This window comes from Sceloporus occidentalis, unplaced genomic scaffold (assembly GCF_023333645.1).
Source record: "Sceloporus occidentalis isolate IW3139 unplaced genomic scaffold, rSceOcc1.0.p SCAF_47, whole genome shotgun sequence".
NCBI lineage: Eukaryota > Metazoa > Chordata > Lepidosauria > Squamata > Phrynosomatidae > Sceloporus > Sceloporus occidentalis.
In genome coordinates this window covers 6,361,379-6,385,705 of record NW_028317027.1, presented here as the reverse complement: position 1 = coordinate 6,385,705, position 24,327 = coordinate 6,361,379, and the positions used below count along the sequence as shown (strand labels likewise).

The window sequence follows — 24,327 nt, the reverse complement described above, 5'->3', positions numbered from 1 at the left end:
TTTATTACTTCTAGGAAAAAATGAATAGAATGTTGAGCGAGCATACTTCCATGATTAAAATTAAACAAGTTTGACTGAGATATCCAACTCTCTTGATAACCTAGCACTGTCATTTTGTATTACGAGCATACCCAGTATTAACATTACTGTGGGTCCCAAGTGATAATTTCTAAAAGGCAAATGCAGTGCGATCAGAGTTCTAGATGATATTCAATCTAACCTGATGATTTTTTTTTAAATTACTTTAAAGTGCCTTGACAATTACAGGGCTGAAAACATATGTCACAACTTATTCAAGTAATAGTAATCACATCTATAATGCCTACCCAACCCACAAAGTACTTTGCGGTCTTCTGTTTATTCCCTGTGGTTAAAATGCATTAAGGATGTTAAAAAGGCAATGTAATACATTACTTTATACTTTTAGTAAGTGATTCCTTTTCGGGGGGAAAAACCCCCCACTTATATTTCATTACTTATTTTTGGTAAAATGAAAGTTCAGCTTTTGAGTGGTTTTACTAAATAATAAAAAATAGTAATAATAGTCAGACTTAAAAACATTTATTCAAGCTATATTTTGCTTACCGTATTTCCTATACCGAATAAACTGTATTAATTAGGGATATTGTAAATTAATGTTAGAAACTTTACCTTTGCTGTGATTGGGGTTTTTTTTTGACATTTCCTTTTGATATTTATTGTTATTATTTTATTTAGTTTATGAAATCATTATTGTTTTGATTTTTTTTTTGTAGGATTTTGATGTTAAAGCAGCTTTTATTCACATATTGCTGGGAAACTAGTATCTCCTTCTTACTTAGACACTGCTAGGTCTCTTAAAAACACTATACAAAAATTGAGTAAACTGTCATAATTAACTTAAACCCAAGGTATCTTGAATATGCTTAACATTTAACTCGAGTTGCCATTGAGGTCATGTTATTATACTATACAACATGTATATCCATAAAAGCAGCAGTTAATAAATACTACTATTTTCTGTACTGCCAACAAACTGTGTTAAAATAGGTTTCCAAACAGTAAGAAGAAAATTGTCTCCATGCATGACTGGTCCCCTTATCTCTATTCTGCATGTAGTTGTTTTATCCCTGTGCAGTTTCTTCCCCCATAGCATAGTGAATAGTGCATATGAAGCACAAAGAAAATTGACTAGTACCAACCTTTTTAATAGGAAGGCAATCAAGACAGTCTACAATTCCCACTGCTCCCAATAATGGGTATTGTGATCTGGCTTAGTGAGTGGGTAATTTCCCAAGTCTATTCAATTATTGCCACCTTCTTCAAAAATGTATCCAGTAAGTTATCTTCAGAGATAATAAAGTTGAATCAAATGAGAACACTTATTTTGCTAATTAAGCATTCGATTGGTACTCATTCCTTATCAGGACTTGCAGCCCTGAGATACACAAGCCCCAAGGAAACACCAAAATTCCTACAAATAAGGACATTTTACACACGACTTGACGCATAAACAGTAAACAATGAAGTGTTCCTAGATAGTCTTCAAAGCCTCACTGGCAAATTTGCAAATCCAGCATCCATTGTGATTCAAGAGCATTTCAGACAAATTCTGCTTTGGGATTGAAAAGGACCAACTTGTCACAATTTGCCTGTGTACAAACAAAAGAAACATATTAGCCGAAAGAAACAAAAAGAAACTCTTTAAACTCTTGAGGGTTTTATCATGTCTTTTGTACTTGCTGCGTCTTGTTTCTTTTTTAATATAATTAACCCCTTAAGGACCAGGCTGTGTTTTACCTTTTGTACCATTGGGACCGAGGCTGTTTTAACACTTTTGCGGTGTTCGTGTTTAGATGTAATTTTCTCTTCACTCATTTAGTGAACCCACACAAATTATATGTTGTTTTTTTCAGGACAAGAAGGGCTTTCTTCAGATACCATTGTTTTAATCATATTATCTAATTTCCCATAAAAAAAAAAAAAAAATATGATGAAAAATGTAAAAAAAACCCCACATTTTCTGACTTTTTCCCCAAAAATCTTTTACTCATCCAAAAAAGCTAATGAAAAAACCTACTAAATATATTCTACTATTTTTCCTGAGTTTAGAAATACCCAATGTTTTTATGTTTTTTTGCTTTTTTCTGCACGTTATGGAGCATTAAGTACAAGTAGCGTTTTGCTATTTCAAAGCCATTTTTTCCAAAACATTTATAGCTCCAGGTATACGTCACTATCAAACAACACCCTAATATGTGTTCAACAACATCTCTCGAGTACAGTGATACCACCCATGTATGGGTTTGTCTGGTGTTTGGGGTTAAAATGCCACATTTTGGAAGTGCGCTTTTTTCCCCCCATTTCGGTCAGTCTGTGCCTATGCCCTATCTTTGAGCCCGGCCACTCCAATTTACCCCATCAAACCATTAATTTCTTTAAATTAGACACCCCTTGGGTATTTGAAATGCTTTTATTTAAATTTTTCCACGTCAGGATTTTTGGGAAGATACAGCGCTAATTTTAGCACTTGCTCATAATAATAAACTTTATTTTTTTATTTTATTTATTTTACTCTTTTTGGACTTTTTTTTTTACATTTTGCTGGAACTGGATAGTTCCTCTAAAGCATAATAATTTTTAAATGTTACCATGTTTTTTTTAAGCTTTTTCTTTTTTTCCTTTTTTTTTTTATTTTTTTATTTTTTTTAAAATATTTTACTAATCACATAGTGATTAGAAAGCTGGGCTCCATTGACTTGTATGGTTGAATGCAGTACCTGTATTCAACCTGCAAGTGGAGACAGAGTTCTCTAGAGGGTCTGGAGACCGTCTAGCGAACTTTTTCAACTTTATTATTTTTTTTCCCGGGCCGCCGCCATCTTGCGGATGGCGAAGATTGCGTGCAGCTGCGGCTGTGACCGCTCTCCGGAGCGGTCACAGCCCGCCCTGGGGTAAGTATTTGGTGTCGCTGGATGCCTCCTGATCGAGGCATTCCAGCAACACCATTGAAGTTTAGGAGGTGATCGTTGATCGCCTCCTAAACGCTTTTAAAACGGGCGTCCGCCGCCATACAATGTATGGCGGATGTTGACGCCCCGGGGAGGGGTCAGACATGGCCCATCATGCCGATCTCGGTGTTGCTGAATGCCTCGACATCGAGGCATTACAGCAACACCGTTTAAGCTTAGAAAGTGATCGTTGATCACTTTCTAAGCTTGTTTAAGTCTGATGACGTGTCAGGCACGTCATAGGTCGTTAAGTGACCGTTTTGCATGACGTGCCTGACCCGGCAATGGACGTTAAGGGGTTAACACAATATCATTTTTCAGAGTTATTCTAAAATGCCCACTTTGGTTTAATTCACTTTGTTTCTTTAGTAACATGAGGGATGCTCTTGAGAAGAATTCTTTGATTCATGTTTTCTTTCAAATATATTTTGTATAAATTCAGGATATATTAAAAAAAAAATCAAGAACAAGCTCAATATAATATCTTCTTTTGTCCCAAACTTGTATGAACGGGCTAGTTTTTAAAGGCTAAACTCTAAACTATCTATAAAGCCACTACAGCGGAAGGGAGCATTAGCTATGTGACAAATGCATTGTTTTAGTGGGAGGTTACAGTGGGGAAAATTGTCAGAATGAATGTTGTTTTTGTAAATGTTGATATAGAAAATGAGATTGCACGCTGCAATTCTATTAACAGATTATCCAAATTTCTCTGTTCTTACCATAATTTATGCTGAAATCCCTAAATTATACCCCTCCTCAATTTCTTTCCAGTTTACATTTCCTTTCCAATTCTTGATCATGTAAACACTCAACTTGGTGGTAAGGAACTTTACCATCTATAAGTAAAAACTTTATACATCTATCTCGGACCTTAGTTGAAAGGATAATTGTTGGTTTTAATACATACTTTAAAAAGCTGAGACCCCAGAAATACTTGCATAACTTGTCATTGTTTGCCATTCACATTAGAACATATTGAGAGAGAACATTATTCTCTCTCAATAGGGTCTCTCTTTGAATGTTGCCCTGGGTGGATTTACCTTTTATAGATCCACCAAGGGGCGCTTGCACAGTTAGGACAAAAAAATAAGAAAACACAATAGTGTAGATAGTTTTGTTGCAACAGAAAAGGCGATGTATATGATTTATGCGCTCACAAGTGGATAAATGATATACAACATCATTTCTGTTGTAACAAAACGATCTATGCTATTGTGCAAGCGCCCCTTGGTAGATCTATATTGTGTTGGACATTTGGAAAGTGTTTTTTCTTGGGTTGCTGCTGCATTCAGTTGGGAAGTATTCTTATTCTATTCAATGACCTGCTGGCCACTTGCGTGAAGGGCATTTTTTATATCTGGATTTACCTTTTAACAGGGGCCAAGTCAATATGGACAAGTCGAACTGGCAAAATGCCAAGTGCATTTTACCATTAATGTTCCCTTTTAGGAGCATGGGGTGATTGCCCAGTAAGATCTTACGTCTTTTTTATCCAGAAAAAAAGTTGATTTTCCAGAGCTGTAAAAAAAAAGAGCAAAGAATATAGTGTAATTTGTCAAGACATTTCTATGGAAGAGCTATGCTATATGAGTCGTGCATTAATACAGTATATATGCCTCCAATAGTACAGGTCATTTTCACTGTTGTTGTGAACAGGCATAAGAATAGATCACTGGACACGCACTTTTCTATAATATGGAATGTAGAAGCTGTAGTATTGTTACCCTGGTGTAAAAGCGTTTCATTCGATTGTATCTTATTTCCGGTCTTTTTATTGCATGTAGTACCCTACTGGTGCTAGCACCAGTTAGCGGGTCACTACTAACTTTTTTTTATATACACCATATGTAAAATACTTTATCTGTTAAATAAAACAATGTTTTCCTGGTAATTAAGTACATAAGCTATTGTAGACAAACCCATCAACCTGATGGTCTTTCATGTTTTTAGATTGCTACTGTATATGTTAGTATAGTGGCACTTCACACAAACATAGAATTAGGTGGCAGATAAGACCCCATCAGCCTTGTTTTTCCTCTGTAAAAATGCATACAGGAGGATTGTGTAGAATCCCCCCAATGCATTTGGAAGGGGGACACTACTATAATGAATCATATTGGTGAAAGTGCATCTGATGGCTGACACACCCATTTAATTCTTGAATTAATGTCTGTTTTATGGTCTACAATATGTGTGTGACGTTAAATGATACAATGTCCGTATGGTATTAGCGTGATCATCATAATAAATGCTGTAATATTTGTCCAGAGTAAACAAGGTTTGTCATATTACAAGTAAATCAGCAAAATCCTGACATTTTGAAATGTAATAAATGAGGAAATGCAGGAAATGTGTTAAAACCATGTCACATCCTAATTCTATCATCCTTTATTTGCTGTCAGTAAAGAAATACTCCTGAGAAATAGAAAGAAAATAAAAAGAATGCAATTATTCAAGTGCACAAAGCTTTTAAACTGGTTGGTGCATGTATTATCACTTATTAGTCAAGCAGACGATGATTTTCTGTGGCTTGAAGGAGCAGACACTTTTCCTTTAGAATCTGCAGAACGAGATATAAATAGTGGTGTTACCGTGTCCTAGATTCAGCAAAAGGTGAGAATTTATCCAGAGTGAAAATCTCATCACTTCATTTGTTATTCAGAGGTATAGTTTTTCACTTGATTAATGTGTCTAAAATCAAAAAATCTCACCGCCTAGAAATATATAAATAAAAAACATTATATATGTGATAGATGTATCACAACTTTATAAATAGCATTGTGCGATGGTAGTTCCGCAAAGTGATTGCTATTAATAAAAAAATATGAATGGTTTGTGTGAACCTCTCAATCAAAATAACCCATATCTGATACTTAATATCTTGTAGTTATATAATACGATTTTGTTGAAAATAAAAAATCATATACATTAAATAACGTATACATATAACATAGGTTAACACATTAGGTAGTCCTTTTTATCACATTATATATATATATATATATACATAACATACAAGATGACACTTCTATTGGCCTTTTCTTTCCCCACTCTAGGGGGTATAGCCCCCATTATATTCCCATATCCTCCATCCCTTGCTAATGGGTGTGGGATGGGAGTTAAGACATTTTAAAAAGCCCTCCGTGAGACACAGAACCCAAGCCATGCCTCCTCCTGATCCCCATTTTTTCAGCTCCCAAGCATTCACACTTCAGTGAACAGATCTGTGCATCTATAAACTAAACCCATAATTTGTGGCTATGACAGACATTTCTTTATTGCATAAATGTGACACATTTTCTTTTTTAGAAATCTGTCTTTGACCTGAAATCTTTGAATGCTTTTGAGGTGGTGTGACAAGCTGCTTTATATGGCTTGTTTGCATGCCTTCTCTTTTATGGAACCTATTTTTGACACGTTTATCGCAAAACACCTTATACTCCTCCGCCATCATAATTGTGCCCATGTTTCTTGTTCCTGTAACACCTTAACACATGCCCCTCTATAAGAGAAAGGATTTGCTTTATACTATTTTATATACATTTGTATTGGCTATTTTTACTTCCGATTATGGTGTGTTTTGATATTTGGTTATGTATTTTTTTTTTATTTTGTGAATTCACAGGTTTCTAGGCTGTTGTTTAGCGTGTGTGTGTTTGGATTCTCCATGTGAATCTTCTTTAGAGTCTTTCCCTCGGGCACACAAATCACGATGTGCCATCTGACAGAATCTCAAAAAAGCCTGTCTTTGATTCCCAATGTTCAACCAGTAAAAGGATATTTCTGTTCTGTCAAACAGCGGATGATTGTGAATCAAGTGCTTCAGCACAAGCATAAAAATAGAATTTATCTGGAATTCACTCAAAACTTCATTGAAGTCACTTTACAACATTATCTCAGTGTAAAGTGCATGAATAATATCTCATTGTAAAATGTGTGAATATCTTACTTTTTGATATTAAAAAGTGGGCAACCATACTGAGAATTGCTTTGCTTTACCTTATGTTGATTAATTGGTTGAGGATAACTAAAAACTCAAAATGCATATAATATAAAATGCAAAAGGTTTTTTCTTTTTTTCTTTTTTAATAATGTTATGCATATCACAAATTTTCATCCATTACTTTAATGTATTTCAATTTGGTATAATTTTGCTGCAAAGTTCTGCATTTTGAGTAAGTGACGTGAAACATTCTTATGTTTAATAATGTGGTTGCTTCAAAGTTTCTCATGATAAACATAGAATAACCTTAGGCCCCATTCACAAAAATGGCTACTTTTTGTTAATTTCAAAATTTCAAAATGGAAGAGGATTGAAAACAAATTCAAACTGCCAATAACGTACACATTAAATTAGCTATAACAATTTGTTGCCCGAAGTTCCAAAGTTCAGCTCAAAGTGAGCCATCCACCTCTGGCATGTAATTTGTCTTAGTGGACCTTTTCCTGCAAAGCGGTAGTCAGGTTGGTTTTCACACCATAGTAACTCGCACCTAGGTCTGGCTCAACTCTTCCAACACCACTCATCGGTCTGTATTTCTTTTTAGCATGTGTGCTACAAAAGACAAAATTGTTAAACTTTTGGTTTTGGTTAAAAGGTTTTTAATTTTTTTACTTGTTTCAGGAGCTTGAAGATGGCATAGGACCAAAGCAGGCTACAATCAGAGCCCTGAATGTATCTGGGGGAGAGATTGCTGAGCAGTCCTCAGCTGCCGATGCTAGTCGCATTAAAGAGAATTTGGATAGCTTGAATACCCGCTGGCATATAGTCAACAAAAAGCTAAATGAGAGAAGAAGAAGGTAAGTTGCAGAGACATGTTATTGCCTTAAGGTGGATAGGGGCTTATGGTATATGGAATGCTTTAATAAAAACTGTAATGTATTCTGAAAACATGGTATGCATTGCTTGAAAGCTCTTCTTAAATGTATAGCAGTAAATGTCTTGCTGCTCAAACCTGTAACTTGTTCATCTATAAATTCTGTTATAAAGCTAATTACTTTTACAAGTAGTTTTTCTTTGAGCGAAGTTTGGCAAATCTTTTAATTACATTAATCCATTATTGACTGCTTTTACAAGGAGAATTATAATATTGTAATCATGGCTGTATCTAATATTTTCTTTCTCAGAAGTTGCCCAGAATCTGTAGTTATATGTACAAATCTCAGTGTAACATTGTGGGTGGCTCATGTGTCCGCCATACATGAAAAATTCCCATTACAGTACCAAGAAGCATGTGCACAACCAGTGACGTATTCTGGCCTAGGCCGGCAGATCAAGGGGGGGCAGTCCCTCTGCTGCCAAAACGCGAGCCAGATCGCCCTCTTGAGTGATTAGCATACCTAGGAACTCTCTGGGTTTCGTCCAGAGACTCTGGGAGAAGGGCTGCTTCTCTGGGTTGACACCCCAATCCTCCGGGTTGCGGGAAGGGGGTCCTGCTGGTGTTCCACCAGCGTCAGCGGGAACACCCGCAATGGCACTGGGCAATCCTGGGCACAAATTGAATGCATTGCTATACTTTTCATGTATGAGCTTTAAGTGTGTTGTCCCATGCCTCTTGCTTTAACAATATTCTGCAGAACATTTGGTCAATTACAAGGAATAACTTGTAATAATAATGCACACTTCAAGGGATAAAAAAAGTTTTACTGCCAGTGGAAGTGAAATTATTGCTTTCAAAAGCATTACAAGCTGGTTGAATATTCATGCAGGTTACTTTTGTGCAGAAAAACATTTCTATGCATGAATACCTGCTCACATCCTCCTGCATTAAGTAGAAAGACTCGGAATCATGTAACCATGCACAAAGATGCAGAGGATAAAAAGCACCTGCAGATTATTGCAGTGTTTAGTATTCATTAAAACTTTATGGACAGATTTAAGGGAAGTCTTTCAAGTCCATGTCCAGGTGCGTTGCAGAAGAGCCTTAGGCATACAAAAGGGATGTATATCTATATTTCCAGGTGTTCATTTGAACGTCTACTACTCCACATCGGAGGACCTTCCTAAAATTGAAAGACGCTGGCTGTCTGAGACTAGAATTTTTTTTTTTTTTTAAAGAAAAACCCTTCCCATTTGGGGGTTTCTAAAGTAAAATGTAATTGAAACACTGACGATTTAGTCTCCTGGATTATCGTGTTTGATCTCATAGGGATTTTTTGATATTCTGTTCTGAAATTCAAATACCTGAAGCAGTGAATTACATTCAGAAGAAATTAGGTTTGTAGTATTAGATCAAACAATTTTCTTTTTAACCTAGATATCACATGGTTACTAGGGCTCATAGTCTTTTGACCTTGGGATGAAAGGAGTAATGTATAGTGCCAAACCCACTTCTTGCCCCCTTTTTGTCTGTGCAAATATAGACAGAGCCCTATTATTATGGCTGGATGTAAAAAAAATATTATATTTTGCTTGTTTCATTTTAACAGTACCTTTTAGATCATCCTTATGGATGCCACCACCTCCATACTCTTTTTGTTCACCCTTATAAACAAACAAGATAAAACATTTAAAACAAGTTATGTTTTATATGCAGGTGTTGCTATAAGAAAATATTAACCTTAATTTATCATAGCAATTGAATGTGAATTCGAATGTGAATTATTCTTTATGGTGACCTTTGATCAGGCTTGATAGAATTACCCTAAAGATTAACATAAGCATAAATGGTTAACAACACCTGCATAACAGAATGTTATATAACATTGTACACATATTTAAATACATTTTGATATGTAATTGCTAGAAAAAATATAACGTACATAAATAGTTTTGTCATGGAAGGTTGTTGAGCATCTTTAAGAGAATTGTTTTAATTATTTGTGTTAGAGACTAGTTAATAAACATTAATAATTATAAATGATGAGAATACTGATCCTGGAAACAACATATGTATTATACTATATTTCTATATAGTTGTTTATAACTGTATATAAAAGGTAGGGTTACCACCTTTTGCAACAGGGTAGACATTCCTGGTAGAACAAGCCCAATGACAAATGATTTATTTAAATTAGAAGAATGGTCAAGAGTGTGTTAGCTACAATTTAATACTAATAAATGGAAAATAATGCACTTGGGATGTAAAAGTTCCAAGGCAGAATATAGCATTGGGGACACTGTTCTGTCAGTGACAACAGAAGATAAGCACTGAGGGGTAATTATTTCTGAGTAGCTAAAAAGATAAGCAGGCAAGTGCAATAAAGTATCAGGAAATCCCAGCTGGGTTGTATAGCTAGAGGCAGGGAGAGGGAGGTGGTTCTGCCACTTTACAATTCTCTGGTCAGGCCTCAACTAGAGTATTGTGTCCAGTTTTGGGGACCTTTTAGTATTTCTGGTTTCCACCTTGGCTATTCTTTAAAATATAAAACAAATTAATGACGCTGTGCAAGACAACACAAAAAAAGCCATAATTAACACCAAATGATGCTAAAAATATATAATGCACTTCCATTATATAAGCTACACTTTCAGAAGGTCCAGAATTTTTATTATCCATAAATGTGTATAATGCAAGTTCTCAGCCCTTAGGTTTTATTCCGCAGAGAGAAGTTTTTTTTGGCAGTCACAGTTAATTATAGGGTACTGGGTTACAAGGGGTGTTGAAAACTAAGTTGAGGTGTTTGCCTATGAATAGAAATCACACTAATGAATTGGTGCGTAATAGTTAAGGACTGACCTCGTCATATAGCCTATGATATTATGATTAGAGATGGATTGCCCAAATACAAGCTTTCTTCTTTGGTAGATGAACAAGAGCAATAATGTTCAAACAACAAGATTTTGTGGAAATGATGCAGCTATGAAAGGAAGCGGTGGAGTCATGGAGTAAATGGATATACTTATTCAAAAGATTCCGCTTCTCTTCAGGATACACACCACAGCTGTGACTTATTGTTATGTATTAAACACAGCATACTAGCTTTTATGTAATGCTATCGAAGCTTGCTGTAATAGCTTACGGTTCTTGTGTGTTTATCCAATTCTGCTTTATCAGACAACAAAGGTTACAGACATATTACTGTAAGAAAGTGAGAGAAATTCAAATAATTCTTCCATATAATGGTGGCAAAGATCCCATTATGCTATGGGCTCTATTATGGATTCTCCTGTCTTTTCTAGAGACTAGGCTGATTCAGTCTGTGTGATCAATGATCGGATAAGCGAATGGGGTAATGCCTAACAGATAACGTTAAATGAACAGAAAGGGAAAAAAACCCAGTGTTGATTTAAGCTTATTTTTATCATTTTATGCAGGAAAAGTGGTATTTGGGGATTATGATCAATCTTTATTGCAATTTGTACTCCTAGTTTGTTTTTTGGTAATAATGCAAGGGAGCATTTCTGTGTTATCTCAACATTTTTAAGTATCATAAACCTGTAAGTAACATAAAGTTTGGGCAGTATCAGTTATTGGTTTGCAGATAATTTGTCATGGGACGTTACACATAACATTTATATCAGTCACACATAGAAACACATAACAGGTAATTTGACGACTGATGAGCCATTTGGCCCATTGAGTCTGCCCATTTTTCCTTCTGCAAATACTTCAAACCATGTTCTGTCCTTGGTCTCGTCTTAGCCGTATGCCTATCCCATGTGGGTTTAAATTCCCTCATTGTAGTAACCTCTAGCCCGTCTGATAGGTGGCTGTTCCATTTATCTAACACTTTCTCAGTGAAAGAAAAACTCTTTACATTGTGTCCTTGCACTTTCCTGCATTTTGGTCTCCTGCGACACATTAATTCATGGGATGAATGCACAAAGACACAACAATGTCATGCCAGTGCACAACTATTATTTAATTTTTTTTGTTTAACAATATATTTACAGTTGCTAACAGATTTTTATAGATTTTTTTAGCTCATTTTTGCAAGGCCCCACAAAAACAAAAATTTGATTATATTCACCTACTTCTATATTTTGTAACCTAGATAACCCTATAAATGTAGAGTAAATAGGAATCAATGTTAAATGGTTCCTGTGGTTTCAAAAGGATAGGCTGTGGAAAAAATGAAAAGTAGACTATTGATAAATATAAATAACGAAGTTAAGCACTGATGACACTATAGCTCATAAAGCTCACTTCCCTTTTATAAAGTTTAAGCATAGATCATGTACATTCTGTACATGTTCTGTAAATGGTGCTGAAAAATGTTTATTTTGTGTTGTTTTTAAATTGTATGTATTAAACATTATATAGTGTCTACAAATCTTTGCTCATATAAGCCTTGAAATTTTCCATTGGATTCTTTAGAATTCTGGGATATTCTAAAATCAGAGTTTTAACATAATTCATATTTTCCCAGCTGTTCTCTAACTGCAGAGGTTTAGTAACATATGTTCTGTATTCTGTTGTTAACACAATCATGCATTTTGTTACTCACAAAATTCCCTAATGACAACTACCTTGCCTATTCCCAATAAAACCAATTTGCAGGCCTTTATGGAATATTTCATAATATTATGCAAATCAGCCTGTTTGGAGTGATTTGTCTTAAGTGAGAACCTCTATTCTCTTGTAAAGTTCTTTAAAGCTTTACAAATAAAACTAATGACAAGAAAAGCGGAAACAGCAGGACAGTTTTCTAAATCAATACAATTTCAAGCATATGGAATATTTCCTATGATTTTTTTTTTAATTAAGTCTTGAATAGTAATCATGCCTGCTTTAATTTTCAATGAAGTAATTGTTACTAAGCAGTTATTCCATCTGTTCTCTATTATTTTGTTTTTATGAGTAGTACATTTTTTCCTTGCGTAATCTGTCTCCATAATGTTTAATATTATATAGAAAAAGTATGCCGGTTTACCTATACTTGGTCCAATCTTCAAAGGAAACGCCTACTATATGTTTGTATCCTTTTGTTGTATTCCTATGGTTGTAAGTAATATATGTGTAAAATTTGGAAGAAAAAATGCATATAAGTAGTAACTTTTACTTTATGTTTCGTATGAGTACTCAGAGAATGATCCTCTGCTATTTGGGAAGATATTTCTTGTGATCTGGAATCCTTTTGGAGATCTGAACACAACACTTTATTATGTCATGCATGACATAGCACGCAATATGATCACATAAATATTGATGCACAGTGTATAATCCTTACAAAAGCCACATATTGTCACAGAGATAGCAATATGCGTCATTATTTGCGACAACACTCTGGCTTCACATACTGCGCAGAGTCACCTGTTCACCCATCATTAAGTGTCGGAAGTATGGGTATAAAAGGCAACAAACAGCAGTAGTCAACAGCGAATTTACGACAGGTAAACAAACTGGGAAAACAGTTGTGCTACAGTATTAACGGACAACTGTGCTGAACGACCCAGTCTAGGCACCTCAGCCTGAATTATTCCTTGCCCTCCATGTTTGAAAGCTCGGTTAGTGTGTTAATCTATATTTGTTATACAATTTGAGAAGAAAAAAGGTTCCAGCCAATCAGACACCAGTTTCTCTAATTCCACGTCATACCTAAAATTAATCAATGGTATTCATGTAGTTTTTCATATTGCAAATGAATGCCTAATTGTTCTGCTTCTAATTGGACAAGAACCATTCCCCATCTTCATGCCATGTATTTACTTTTAGCACATTGCACCATGATCGCTTTGCTTTTAATACATACTTTTTAAACCTGAGATATGTATACAACATGGGGACAGGTAAAGTTCTAAGTACTCTGCTACACAAAACACAGATACATTTTTTTGATGTTCTACAACAATTGAATGAAGATAATTTAAATGCTGACTATATACATAAAAAGAGGCCATTGTGATACTATATATTGTATGCAACAATTGATGAGACTGTTTAGTTATTCCGCTCCATTGGCTAAAGGTATTACCCAAAATGTCTTTGAGCATCTGTGAACGGCAATAGCAATCAACTCAGAATTTTTGTTTGGTGATATGAAATGACAATAATAACATTAAACTGGATTTTATGTGAACCCCTTCAAGCCACTGAATACAAATGTATTTTTTTTATAAGAAGGGGCTCTTTGCTTATGCAATAAATATTTTGTATTCTTGTTTGTAAATTAATGAAAATGGCTCTATTTAATAAAATGTAACTGAATGTTAGCAGTAGCAACCTCGCGGGAGTCTAATTCATATTACTCACCACTGTCAAATTGGATTTATACTCGGCTTAAACTATACTGGTCTAGTTGACGCAAGTCGTAACACAACAGGAACTCTGGAAATTATTATACCTGAGATGCTTGCACGTTAAAAGTGTTCAAGCTCGCATATCTTTCACCCATGAGTAATATACTTCAGTTGTAGGCCAAAGAGGATGCAACTCATCCTCAACCACTTGGGGATTCTGGTGCATGGGATTATAAATGCACACTCCCATTTTAAAATCTACTGCCTTTCATCATTTTCCATTGTATTTTGTTATTATTCAAATTGTAGTTAATGTTCCATATCGAAATATCTCTGTTGGTGTATTTAAGTAGCTGTAGGGTTTGAAGAAAGTTCAGTCTGTTGAAACGGTTGAGGTGCCTCAAGAAGCAAGGACTACAAATTCTAACTAATATGGCAACTTTTGAAGTTTACAAGAAAAATGCCATAGGGTGCTTGCAGGTTGATTCATAGGCATTTAAAAAAATGCTACAAATCAGTCTGGCTAGCAAATACATTTCAGCATTGCTGCCTTGCTAACTCAATAATCAGGGGCCATGGTATTTCCCTTCCTTGAAAGATGAATTTCATAAATGTACTTTTTTTTTACGTCAAACTCTCCTCATTATGAGGGGCAAGTTGAAAATTTGCAAGTAACAGTAACGGGTGTTTATTGACTTCTATTGCAATATCCCTTGCAATGTCTTTTTAAAGTACTGGATCATTTGTGAAATGTGTCAATCATTGTGAAAATAATTCATTCATATCTTAAGGAACAAGTGTGTGTGTGAACACATTCATTTACTGTAGGGTTACAGTCAATTATTTGTAAATCAAGTTCTAATGGCCTAAAAGTCTAGGCTTAAATTCCCACACTTCCTTGTTTTAAGATGGCTTACTGTTGCGTAGGCCTCAACTTTAATGATGTGCAATCCCACAATCCCTCTCTGTCTATTGAGGAGAAGGTTAATTTGAGATATAAAGTGATAAGTGAAGTGTGTAACCACAAAACCTCTGATAAATATGTAATATTTAATCTCTGCAGCTGTATAAATTACTGCTAATCATTTTCAGCCAGTGAAAGATGAAAGATAATACATTCTGATCGTGTCCCTTACTTCTTGATTTAAGATATTAAATCTCAACTTTGAAATGAGCGATATGCCTTCAGTTGGGTTGCCTTTGATGTCTGAAAATGGATCCAGCATCCTTTTTTTTAGAAGTTTAGGCTCTCATCTTAATATCTATTGAAATGATAAAGAGTTTATGAATATTTCAAGAAGAATATCTGTATTTTTGTTCATTTTTAGTCAGAATATGTATTGTACATAGCACAGCCTGGCAAGGGTGGCATTAGTAAACACTGAAATTCAATCACAGTACCCATTACTAAGTGAAGCCTACTTATAGATGCCATGCTAGGTTTAGATGCTAGCTCTGAAAAATACCCCTTGTTTTATAATCCAACCTCAAATAGAGGTCTGACCATAAGACTAAGATCCAGACCCCCCGCAGTGCTGCAGGGGACCTGGATCCTCCTCTCTCGCAGCCTGCGCGATGAAGTGCCGGCAAGCAGCAGAGGTTGTCCACCGGCTGCCCCCATTAGACACCAGGGAGTCTGGAGCACGGGGGGCAAGTCTGGCTATGCATTGGTAAGTCTTTCATTCTGGAGGGCACACTGTCTGCACCTCTTGATCTTACGATGCTACAATGGAAACATAACCATATTTTTTATATCATAAGTCTGAAGATGCTAGGAGCTGAATCCCATGTGTAACCCTGATTCTCGGGCCCCTGTAAGATTTTTTGGCACCAAGGACAGGCAATCTGGCATCCTTTGAAGATGCCATTCTTGTTCCGCTGATTTTAGGGTGGGGTTTGGTCAGTGTCCCAGATAATATCTATGACAACACCTGGCCTAAGAATGTGCATGTTTATTACAGCTATACAGGGTATGGACTTTTCTTCATCGATCGATACAATTTCAATAAAGGATAATGTGTATAGTATAATGTATGCAAAATCTATAATATATATAATACATTTTTGTTCTCTTTAACTTTGGGAACATGAAAAAGTAGCTATTAAGATGAATGTCCTCTTTTCAGTGAATGGGTTTGCAGTTTTTGAAGTTGACAGAAGTTCACCGATTATGCACCTACAGTAGTTTTTCCTGAATATGTTCTGTCATTACTTTTGTAATGCTGCACATACAGCTATCAAACTCTTGATAAGCTATCGTTGAATTAATAAACATTTCTTTGTTTTACCACAGCTGCTAGATTTTTATGTCATTAAAGTGTGCAGGTGCAAATATTGCTGCCTTTAGGATAAATGTGTGGAACAAAAAAATCTACATATCTCTATACCACCTGTACCCAAGGTTGCTTGCAACTTGGTACACACATTTATGTTTTTCTTTTCAAATGTATAATTTTTTTTAATATTGTTGTCCAAGATTGACTATTTCCTAAACATTCAGAAAATGCTTTAATTGCACTAAGGACATTTTTGGGCCTGAAATATTTTGCAAGATCAGTATTTGAATAGCAAGAAATCAACTACTGTATTTTTTTGCACTTGCCACAATGTACAAATACATCTGTGTATAAGAGCTGTAAAAAATGCACTGGGTGGTCACTAAGAGCTAGTGGCGGAATAATCTTTGGCGCTAACTTAGACCCAAGTCAGGGCAGTGACAACAACCTACACACCTCCAAAAGCTCCAAATGTAAACTGTTGAGGCTTTGCTAACTTGGCACAGCCCTTCCTAGTGTAAGTGGCCCGGTTGGGGAAATAAGTGATCTCCCTTTTAACTGACCAGTTGAACAGTGGCGCTACTTATCACCCACTTAGGCTAGGCCAGAACACGCCAGTAGTAATAGATTCAAGATCAAGAATGCCCTAATAACAAGTCAAGTCCCCAGTCCATTGGGTGACACACTGTCCCTGTTTTTAGAGAACAGTTCACGTATTAAAGAGTCTCTCTCAGCTGTTTGACCTTGTAAGAGCCACCTGAATCCATTATAAGCTTAAGGGTAACATATGTATCAAAAGTAACTTGGTCTTTTTTGGTCTTTTTTAAGACAATTATTTATGGCAAATGTTATAATGATCCATGTTTTATTGTTTTATCTAATAATAAATTAATAATGTGCAAGAATAATTACACATTGACGCACTGTTGCCAACTATCTACATTCTTTCACATAACATGCACAGATGTGACATCATTGGCGCGCTCAAATTTCTAATATATATTGAAGAGATGGAGAGGAAAACAATTTGTATTTTAGTTTCATATAATTTTTAATAACCACGCTATCTTTAATAGGACCCTTCAATTTTTTTTCATTTAGAAGAATAGTAAAAGTAGAATGACATTTTTAATCTAAACATTTATAAAGATGGAAACGTTAAAATATTAATAAATCTCATTTGAAAAATAAACTGCTTGGAATAAAAAAGAACATTTAATTTTTTAATCACAATTTTAAATAATCATACTTTGGAATATATTGATATAGTTATACAGTAGTGAAGAACTGAAAATGTACAGTATGTTTTGATCATATTGCTACATCATTTTTACATACTTGTAGACCTGTGGCTCATCATTTTAAAGTATGAAAATATTTGGTGCTGTCCCTAACACTTAGTTGCAAGTTCATTCCCACTACCTGCAAGACAAACTGCCAAATTATTTATAGCCCTCTACCTACCCAATGTCATGCCATTCATAAAAAGCAAATAAAAATGTAAGCATAAGGTATATAGTAGTCTGTTTTTAAAACTTTTTTGCCAGGCAGTGGCACATTTACCTTTGGCGCGATACTAAACCCATGGTAGCGCCACCTGCTGTCCCCTCCGGGCCATCATCCTTTCTACTGGGCATCAGGATATAATGTCAAATCCCAGCGCTCCACTTTTAAATGAAGAAGGAAGGAAACTGGAGAACTGTGCAGTGTTAATGGGATTGGTGGGGAGATCAGTGATCTCTCTTTTAATTGGCCCATTGAGTAGTGCCCCATTAAACCCTTAGGGTCATGATACATGGGTGATGATACATAAACCACCTAATGATCCTTGGAATTTTCTAACAAGCAAACAATCACACAAAACCAGTATACAGAACCACAATGAATAATGGGGAAAAATACAAAAATAAATAAAGTAATAAAAGTGAAGACAAGAGGCTTTATTCTTTTTATAAAAAATGCAGATTTTGTTTGGCGCTTCATGCATAACAGTCAAAATACATCCTATTTGACTCTTGTCTATTATAGCAAATGTGTGGGGGGTTTTCCCCCAGAAAATCAATATGTTTGCCTTGCCAAATGAGAAGATTTTAATATACACTTAAGGTTTTCCAATAATGAGAACGACTTTCCAAACACCTTTCATAGCAAATTACTGAAGCAACTACCAGAAAAGAGGCAACTTTTTGGCAGTTCTTTTGTATGTAATGCAAAAATGCTGTTAAATGAAATATACAGCAATCTTGATTCTAGAGGTGTTGCATTATTTTTTTCTTATTTAAATATTAACATTATGAGAGATAAATTGTTCTTTTTTTATTTTGCTCTGGTAATATCTCCGTGTTTATATTTTCCAGACTAGAAGACGAAAAGAAGAAGCTGTTTGGATTGCAAGAGGACTTAAATAAATTCGGCATTTGGCTGAAGGATGCAGAGGATGTTGCACGCACACCAGCTGAACCTGGAAATGAACTTCAGTTGAATGACCTACTGGAAAAAGTGAAGGTGACTAACATTTCACTGAGATACTTACAAAATACATTTGTTATTGATTATTGTGTAAATGCTATAAACACATTGAAACAAATTATTAGAATATGATTTCCAGACTGTAACTGTGTACAATCCCATTGTACAGCGCTACAGAATTTCATGGCGCTATATAAAACAATAAATAATAATAATAATAGCATATTAATCAGTGTTCATGATGCGTGTTAACCATTAAATATATATAGTTTGTAAAAAAATGAATATATATATATATATATATAAATATATATATATATATATATATATTCACCAGTGAAATAAAAATATTAACATAATCTGAATTTGACGAGTAAGAAAGTGTGCCTATTATGCCATTAGGAAAATAGTGGAGATGTCCACACCAAAAACCCATTACAATTCCTCTAAGATTGTAGGATTGCTAGCAGAGCTCTCTTTACCTAATTGTTCTTCTGTCAATTCTAGTTTGCCATACCCTTTAAATGTATGTACTGTAAGAAGTGCTGCACAAATTCTTGGCACCACCACTGTGTTATTTTCTTCTGTTTGTTAAGCAACTGTCCCTCTTTGTTGGTAGCTAAATGGTATAAGGTTGTATTTTTAAGAGTGAGGTAAGATAAGAATAGAAAAAAATTGGATATAAAATTATATGCTAATTTCAGCCATAGATGAATATCTCAGAAACATTTTCAGTAGTTGCAAAGCAAAAAGCTCAACATAATGTTTTTAATGTTGTAGTATCTTCTGAGATTCTCCAGCACTAAGATTCACCTAAATACTCAACTGTCAATTGTTTTAAAAACATACCCTTTCACATTACAGTTTAGAGTGGAAGAGCTTCTGCCTCGTAAAGAGTTCTTAAAACAATTAAATGAAACTGGTGGAACTGCAATAGGAAGTCCAACAATAGCGCCTGAAGAAAAGAGAAAAATTGAAAGTGGCCTCAAAGAGGCTAACCAGCGCTGGATAAAGGTAAGTGCAAAAATGATACATATATTGCTCAGCATTTGCCTCTTGTAGTTCAAGGAAAAGTGGAAAGGAAATGTTGGTGACCTAAAAGCAATATTCTAGCTACCTCAGTTAAAGACATTTTATTGTAATTGATGAAAAGTTTCAAGCATGATCTACTTTAAAGGATTTACACTAAATATCGATTGCTTTTATAATATCATTTGGGTTTCACATCTAATAATCCACATATTGTTTCTTTGGGAAATAATATTGATTTATACCATTGATTCTGGTATAATATTACGAGAGAATCCCTTGTTTGGGAAACAAATCCAGTGGATATCAGTGATTCTTGTAATTATTATTATGAAATAGCTTTTAATCTTCCAATATCGTAGACGGCTAGTGCTATCTGTAATTGACTGAGCAGCTAACACACTGATTTAGTGTATTGATTGCCACATGGTGTGATCTCCCTTGGTATTCCAGTAGATTCAAGATTATTACTGCTGATTTTTTCAAATTCTTCTATTAAAGTAGTTGCCAGATATGTTTTGCTATTTAAAAAATATTTTTCAAATACTTTTAATACTTCAAAATATTTATTTTATTTATAAGAAAAGCATAAAAATGTTTCATGCACACTATATGACCAAAGGTATAGGGACATCCCGCCTGATTATTGAGTTTAGGTGTTTACTATTACTAACAGGTGTATGATATCAAGCACTTGGACAAACATTGGCAGTAGAACGAGTCGTACATTATGTCCTGCTAAATCTCACTCGGTCCAAAAGTGCTATTATTGTGAAGTGGAAGCATCTAGGTGTAGCAACAGCCCAGCCACAAAGTGGTAGACACGCTAAGGGTGAGGCTGCTGGGTGCTGAAGTGCATAAAAATTGCTTGTCTGCTTCAGAATTCCAAATTGCCTCTGGAAGCCACATACGCACAAGCACAATGAAATGGGTACCTGCATACAAGCCAAAGATCACTATGCACAATGCCAAGCTGGAATGGTGTAAAGTACACCACCACAGGACTCTGGAGCAGTGGAAACATGCTATCTGGAGTCATGGAGAAAGCTTCACTATTTGGAAATCTGATTGACAAACCTAGGTTTAGCAGATGCCAGGAGAAAGCAACCTAGTAGAATGCATAGTGCCTACTTTAAAGTTTAGTGGAGGAGGGATAATGGTCTGGGGCTGTTTTGGGGGTTTTAGGCTATGCCCCTTACTTCCAGAGAAGGAAAATGTTAATGCTCCAGGGACTTTAGACAATTGTATACTTCCAATTTGTGGAACCAATTTGGGGAAGACCCTTACTATCCCGACAATACTGTGCCCGTGTGCACAAAGCAAGGTCCATAAAGACATGGTTTAACGGGTTTGGTGTAGAGGAAGTCAAGTGGCCCAAACAGAGGCCTTACCCTGTCCAACAGCTTTTGGGGTGAATTGGAACATTGTTACAATTGTAACGGTCAGGTGTCCACGGACATTTCAACATATAGTGCAGCATTTTTAAAAAGCAGGGCAGATAACCTCCAGTGAGAAGTCTCTAGTTTATAATGATGCTTTATAAGATCAGTTGATAATATCAGACACACCTTGTGCTGTAGAATCTTCAGAGGAGATAAAAAAAATTGATAGGGACACAGATTTCCTCAAGCTCTCTCATGTCTCACAGACATCAACTGGAAGCTCACTAAATCATTAATGTCTTCATTATTGTCATCATGTCTTGGCATACAAATGCAAGTTAAGAAATATAGGTAGCACAGCAGCTGTTTGGTGCTAAAAGACAGGACCATAACGATATAATGTAAAATGGGACTACAAGAGAGTGGGGTCTTTAACTGAGTTAGAGTTAGTGCTTGAGAGGAGGAAATTTATGAATTGCAGTTGAAGGCATGATAGTTGTAAGCCAAACTTACTCAGCCTCCAAATCGCATGTGAAGAAATGGGGGTTTAAAATTTCTGTGAACAAAATAACAGAGGATAATAAATCTCTGAATTTTTGTATCTCAACTAGCACCAATTTGACATTGCTGCAGTCATGTCGATGCAAGTTGAGTTAAGTGTCAATCCACTTTAAAGTAATAAATATGCTAGTTGGGCATCTTACAATAAAATGTTGCCTTGGCTTCCACCTGACAGTTACTTGAATCAGGTAAAGTCAGGCAACGCATGGGTCAAGTACATCTTAGTGGCCTAGTAATGCAATATTTAGTCTTGTACAGAGCATGAAAGAGTATAAAGCCTATAGAGGAAAACCAGAAAGAATTCAGTTAAGTAAATGTTGCCTAAAGTCCTTATTACTCTGGACCCCATGGTGGAAATGTATGGAACTGCATGTAAAACACAAAAAAACCTTTCAGTCCCATTGCCCCCTTTGCCAACCCTCACCTGCTCAAAGATAACTAAATGAACTCAAGAAAGTTTGACATTTTTATAATTAAGTTATCAATTGAACTTATCCAGAGGGATTTAGCTGTGTCCTAAAAACTCACCTTTAATTCAAGCAATACAAGTGTAATAAAACATTTTTTACCTGCATGTTTTGCATTATTTAATTGGCCTGCAATATTAGTTACTATAACAGATTATTTAAGTAAGCCAACAGAATGGAGTTGGTCTCTAGTCTAAATTATCACAGCTAAATTTGACAGGTACTGTATATTATAAATGTATTGTTATCACTGGTTCAGTAAGGGAGATCCTACTATTGTTAAAGCAGCTGTCTTGTTTATTTCAGGCTAAATTAATCTAAATTGCTTCTTTTCTTTTTTCAGGATATCAGGTATTAATGTTTATCTGTTTGACTACTGATGGGGATACAATTATTTCCTTATTTGGGTACACATTTGGCTCATAATACGTGTTCCAGATATCCACAGAATTATTCATATTTTCTGAAAATGCGCCATATGTTATATTTTAAATACATTGTTATATATTCATAGGTCACATTAATATCTCCCCCACACACATTACTTTGTTATGTATGTATGATATATCCTTACTGCTCTGTGATAAGGTACTGGTGAAACAGTTTGGGACTCTATCCAACTCCCATAGAACATGATGGATGCTGTGCTCTTTAGTATCGTTTAAATGTCATTTTAAGATACAAACTTCATAACACTGCCTATAAAGTCTTAGTTTTAGATGACATTTAAAATGGAACTAAATAGTTTTGGTGTTACCTCCCTGCTATCAGATGTTAGTATTTATCTTTGATCTTTTGTTTTAACATGAAGCAATGTGTGCTTTGATTTATCTTGTATATTTCTTTCCTGGGAGTAGCGACCCCCCTCTCCACACCTTTCGTACATTTTTTTTTTCAAAAGTACCAAACTAACTCTAGCTTTCAATAATTCATTTTATGTTTAATTGTTAAACTCACCACCATCACTTAAGAGTGTATGTGAAGTACGATAAAAAAAAACTTGCATTTTTCTTATTTGAGGAATGATGACATTTCTACTGCTTTGCTTAAGAAACTTTTTTTTCTTTTTGAGCAGACAAAAAAATGCTGGTGTATGTTAGCATTAGACATTGTTTAAGGACCATTTGTTCTCCACCTACTATAGTTTTGAAAAAAAAATGGTCAATTGAACATGTCTTGTGCAATTAAGTAATTGGGCAAGTTACGGGACATAAAAAGGCGAGTTCATAGTTTACCATTAGAAACTGTATCCGTTGTATATTGGTATACTAGCATGATATGCTAACATAGCATATTATTTTAGATCTATCTATACATTTTACATAGAGTTTAGGGATGACTGTTGACATCAATGAGGAAGTTTAGGGTCAAGAAATGTTAGTTGCCTACAGTCTTTGGTTCTCTAATATGGTCTATTGATTAAAAAGTTGAGTGGCCAGTTAAGTAATCTGAACTTAATTGACTCAATTGCATGCCATCACTGGCTAACACTCACAACACATTTCCTATATTCACTTTGCAAAGGCATGCAAGTTAAATGACAACTTCCATGTCCTCACCTGAAACTTGGAAAATTGGAACTTATAAATGAAAAAAATATTTATATAAATAGGGGTACCCTGGGCCCCTTTCTCACCCATTATATGTGAGATGTTTTTTTGCAGTTAATACAAATTTAAACTAGACTATAGAGCCCACCTGCACACTTTCAACCTGTCCTGTGCCTCCCTCAATTCCCCTTGTCCAATGTCTTGTGGGATGCAGAGGGAATTTATAATTAGCCACCTTTTGGGGGAATAGAGCTAAAGATAGAGGAATCTAAAATATAGCAAAAAAAAAACCACATAAAAATATTATGATATTATTATATTTATGCTATAATACATAATATGATAACATGTTACCTGAAGATCTTATGACAAAGGCAAATCTGTCAATGCACAGTAACCCATTTTACCAAAATGAAACAAAAATACACAAAATATACAAAATATATTAACTCAATAAGACTAATTATATGATTTTCTG

General features: G+C 35.2%; 1 protein-coding gene across 1 annotated transcript in view; it reads left to right on the top strand.

Annotated features, from left to right (window-relative positions):
- LOC149289279 (dystrophin-like) overlaps window positions 1-24,327 on the top strand; it is an 874,963-nt gene that overhangs the window by 501,567 nt on the left and 349,069 nt on the right. Inside the window, 3 exon segments of the mRNA XM_089490922.1 lie at window positions 7,618-7,793; window positions 18,749-18,896; window positions 19,725-19,874. Of these exon segments, the coding sequence (XP_089347048.1) occupies window positions 7,618-7,793; window positions 18,749-18,896; window positions 19,725-19,874 (474 nt within the window).